This window comes from Crinia signifera, chromosome 6 (assembly GCF_055691185.1).
Source record: "Crinia signifera chromosome 6, ASM5569118v1, whole genome shotgun sequence".
NCBI classification, from domain to species: domain Eukaryota; kingdom Metazoa; phylum Chordata; class Amphibia; order Anura; family Myobatrachidae; genus Crinia; species Crinia signifera.
In genome coordinates, this window is record NC_139222.1 from 98415034 (window position 1) to 98418698 (window position 3665).

Sequence of the window (3665 nt, forward strand, 5' to 3'; positions counted from 1 at the left end):
GTCCATAAATCCTTTGTTTTTAATCTCAGTAAAAAATGTTATAATGACTATATAATAAATATTGTACATGTTACCCATTTGTGATGAAATATTGGAATGTGAATATTTGTAACACAATGTACTGTAGATCATTTCAAGCAAACATTTAGATATACAGTAATGAACAGCGGATGGTGTCAAAATCCCGGCGGTCGGAATCCCGGCTGTCGAAATACCGACCACCGAAATCCCGACAAATTTCTCCCTCTTTGGGTGTCCACAACACTCATAGAGGTGTGCTGAATATAGTGTGCCGAGCGTAGCGATGCACCAGGCCCGCTGCGTGGCGAGTGCAGCGCGCCCGCAAGGGGGGGGGGGGGGATCCACAGCTCCCCCTTGTTGTGTGTATTTTGGTGGTCGGTATTTAGTACTGAATCCATGAACAGTACATACCTTTTTACAAACGGTAGTCCTCCGGGAGTGAGACCATATAAATCAAGCGTACTGTATGTTATTTTTTATGAACTCCTTATCCAAAGTCATTATAGACTACACATGTTTCCACATGAACAAAACACATTTATCATATTGATTAATTGTTAATAAAAGTGCCAGAAAGTAATGCATGCCCTTTAGTACTGTTTAAATGACAACTTATATCATTGCAAGAAATAAAAATGTTAATGTTATTGTTTATAACACTTTCAGACTATAGAGGGCGCCAAATTATTTCTTTTTCCAGTATAAAGTGTTTCCACAGATGCTGTTGTGTAGCACCTGCCGCTGCAGTCTGTAGCAGAGCTTGGCTGCCACTCACCTGCTTTATAAGTGGATAGTCTAGAGAACGAGGAGGAGTTCAGGCTATGAATGAATGTAAAAATCTGAGGAATTATTTCCTTGCCTTGTAGCTGCTGCACACTTTGATCTAGTGCAGATGGATTTCAGAAAGCAGAGCAGAGTGCATGCAAGTGTTCTCCCATCTGAGAAAATGGAAACAAATTTAGCTGAATATATAACTGAGGAGGCTGCTATCCCTTAACATAAGGTTCTTCTGAAATTATACTCTTTGGAAACTCATGAAAGCAAGACACATGTCCTTCCATCAAATTATAGTAGCCGATAAGATCGCTTGATAAAACATTCACAAACATGTTCTTTTGAAAAGCTTACTGTGCGGAGTGGCTGTTCCTACTTACAAAGACAGGGTTTTACTCTAATCCTGTGCTCTGCGTGACTCTACACAGCTTCAGACATGAATGCATCGAACGACCTCTTCCTCATTCATTCCATCCAATTCAATGGAAGTTTGGACTTTAATGAGACTCTTTTGCTCAGCAATCTCAGCGGCATTGAATTCTGCGAGCAGGTCTTCATTAAAACAGAGGTTTTCCTGACTCTGGGAATTATCAGCCTGCTGGAGAACATCCTGGTGATTATGGCTATACTGAAAAACAAAAACCTTCACTCCCCCATGTATTTTTTCCTCTGCAGCCTGGCTGTAGCAGACATGCTAGTCAGTGTGTCCAATGCCCTGGAAACTATTGTCATTGCAGTGCAAAATAAATATTTAGACATAGGGGATACGCTTCTCCAGCAGTTAGATGATGTATTTGACTCCTTGATCTGCATATCTTTAGTTGCTTCAATTTGCAGTCTTTTGGTTATTGCTATAGACAGGTACATCACCATTTTTTATGCCTTACGTTATCACAGCATCATGACAGTGAAGAAAGCCGTAGCCTTGATTATGGTCATCTGGATATCCTGTATCATTTGTGGCATTGTATTTATTGTCTATTCGGAAAGCAAAACTGTCATTGTGTGTCTCATCACCCTGTTCTTCACCATGCTTGTCCTCATGGCTACCATGTATGTCCATATGTTTTTATTTGCACGCCTCCATGTGAAGAGAATTGCTGCCCTACCAGTGGATGGCGTAGTGCAGCAGCGGACCTGCATGAAAGGTGCTATAACCATCACAATTCTTCTTGGGGTTTTTGTTGTGTGCTGGGCACCTTTTTTCCTTCATCTTATCCTCATCATCTCCTGTCCTGCTAATTCTTACTGTGTCTGCTATGGAGCCTACTTTAACACGTACTTGATCCTCATAATGTGCAATTCTGTTATTGATCCACTTATTTACGCTTTCCGAAGTCTGGAGATGCGCAAAACGTTCAAGGAGATAATTTGCTGCTATGGGATGAATTTTGGAAAGTTTGGTTAGCAACTCATACGTCTGTGACATTTGACAATTTACATGTAAAGTTACATAGCATCCAAAGATCCACTACATGTCCACATTCATTGTGGTGCATTTGATCTATTAACAGTTATAAGATACTGTATGTGCACACCGGCATTCATCAGCAATCCATAGCAACCAATGAGACGTTTGCAACCCATAGTCTTTGCATTAAGAGAATGAGTGCTTATTGCTTAATGGTTGTGATCGACTACTATTCTGCACACACTAGTACATAACCTAGTGTCCATCCAGAGATTAAAATTATATTTGTGTAAATGTTTTATTTAAAAAAAAATTATCTTAAAAAATATATTTCTGTTCTGTGTTTATGCCCTCTGACTGCTTTGCAGGCATTCAGTTTTAGATTGAAAAAGCACTGATTCTCCCCTTTGAGATAAAATAATTGATATATCTATTAAACCTTTGAGTGTCAACATCACTGTGAGACATATGCAAATTATCCACTAAAAATCCAACGTCGCTCACATTTGTTATATAAACTCAAATAAAACATGCTGTGTATAAAAAGATGATGTTTCCTATATAAGGTAAACATTACAGGTCGTTATGATGAATAAAAATATTTGCTTGGCAATTTTCACACCAATTTTGACAAATTCACTCAAAGGGTTAATAACATCATAAGGAACCATGTTATCATTCTTAATTAGATTATGCTTTTATACTGATTTTGATTACAATATGTAGCTTCATGCTATTTATATTAGAATATATTTCCTCAATGTAGAAGCATGTTAATAGAACAACCTTATATATTTTATAAAATATTTACTACAAATTGGAGATAGCAGGGAATGCTGTTACTAGTAGTTCCTCTGTAGTTGTAAAGAGTCACATGCTGCCTAAAATGCTTTAAAATATGTTTCAATCTTACGTCTTTACATGTCAGTTTATGCTGTTACTTATAGTTCCATAGTTAACTATATAGAGCCTCATATTGCTTAAGCGTACTTTAAAGTATCTTTAAATCTTACTGTATGTCCACATACCTCATTTTATAAATCAAATATGTGACAACAAGATATTTCATTTGTACTGTAACAAGGGCTTCTGTTGATCTTTACCTTGGAATTTGACATTCACAATCTGATGGTACTGAAGAAGCTTTGCACTGCAATTCAGCCTTTTAATTATTAAAAATATGTTTTTTATATTATTCTTTTTGTTTGATCAATGCTTACAATACAAACTACTTTCTAATACAATGCTTCTCCAATTCTGGGGGATATTCAATCTCCTGCCACCATTCCCGAAGGGGAAAATGGCGGCGGGGCGCTATTTAATGCTGTCTTCCTCCACAGCATTGAACAGGGATCTCAGCAGGGCGTGTCCGACTTCACAAGCAGTCGGGCACTTTCTGCCAAGAACGTCAGGGAATTGACGAGCTCCCGACCGCAGCTTGCCGACACTTTTTGCAGCC

At 38.3% G+C, this 3665-nt stretch overlaps 1 protein-coding gene across 1 annotated transcript; it reads left to right on the forward strand.

Moving 5' to 3' along the window:
• The first annotated feature begins 773 nt into the window (after positions 1 to 773).
• On the forward strand, positions 774 to 3401 carry MC3R (melanocortin 3 receptor). The gene has a single exon (XM_083146531.1). It carries the CDS (start codon positions 1232 to 1234, stop codon positions 2201 to 2203), a length of 972 nt encoding a protein of 323 aa, XP_083002657.1. The 5' UTR covers positions 774 to 1231; the 3' UTR covers positions 2204 to 3401.
• The last annotated feature ends 264 nt before the right edge of the window (positions 3402 to 3665 follow it).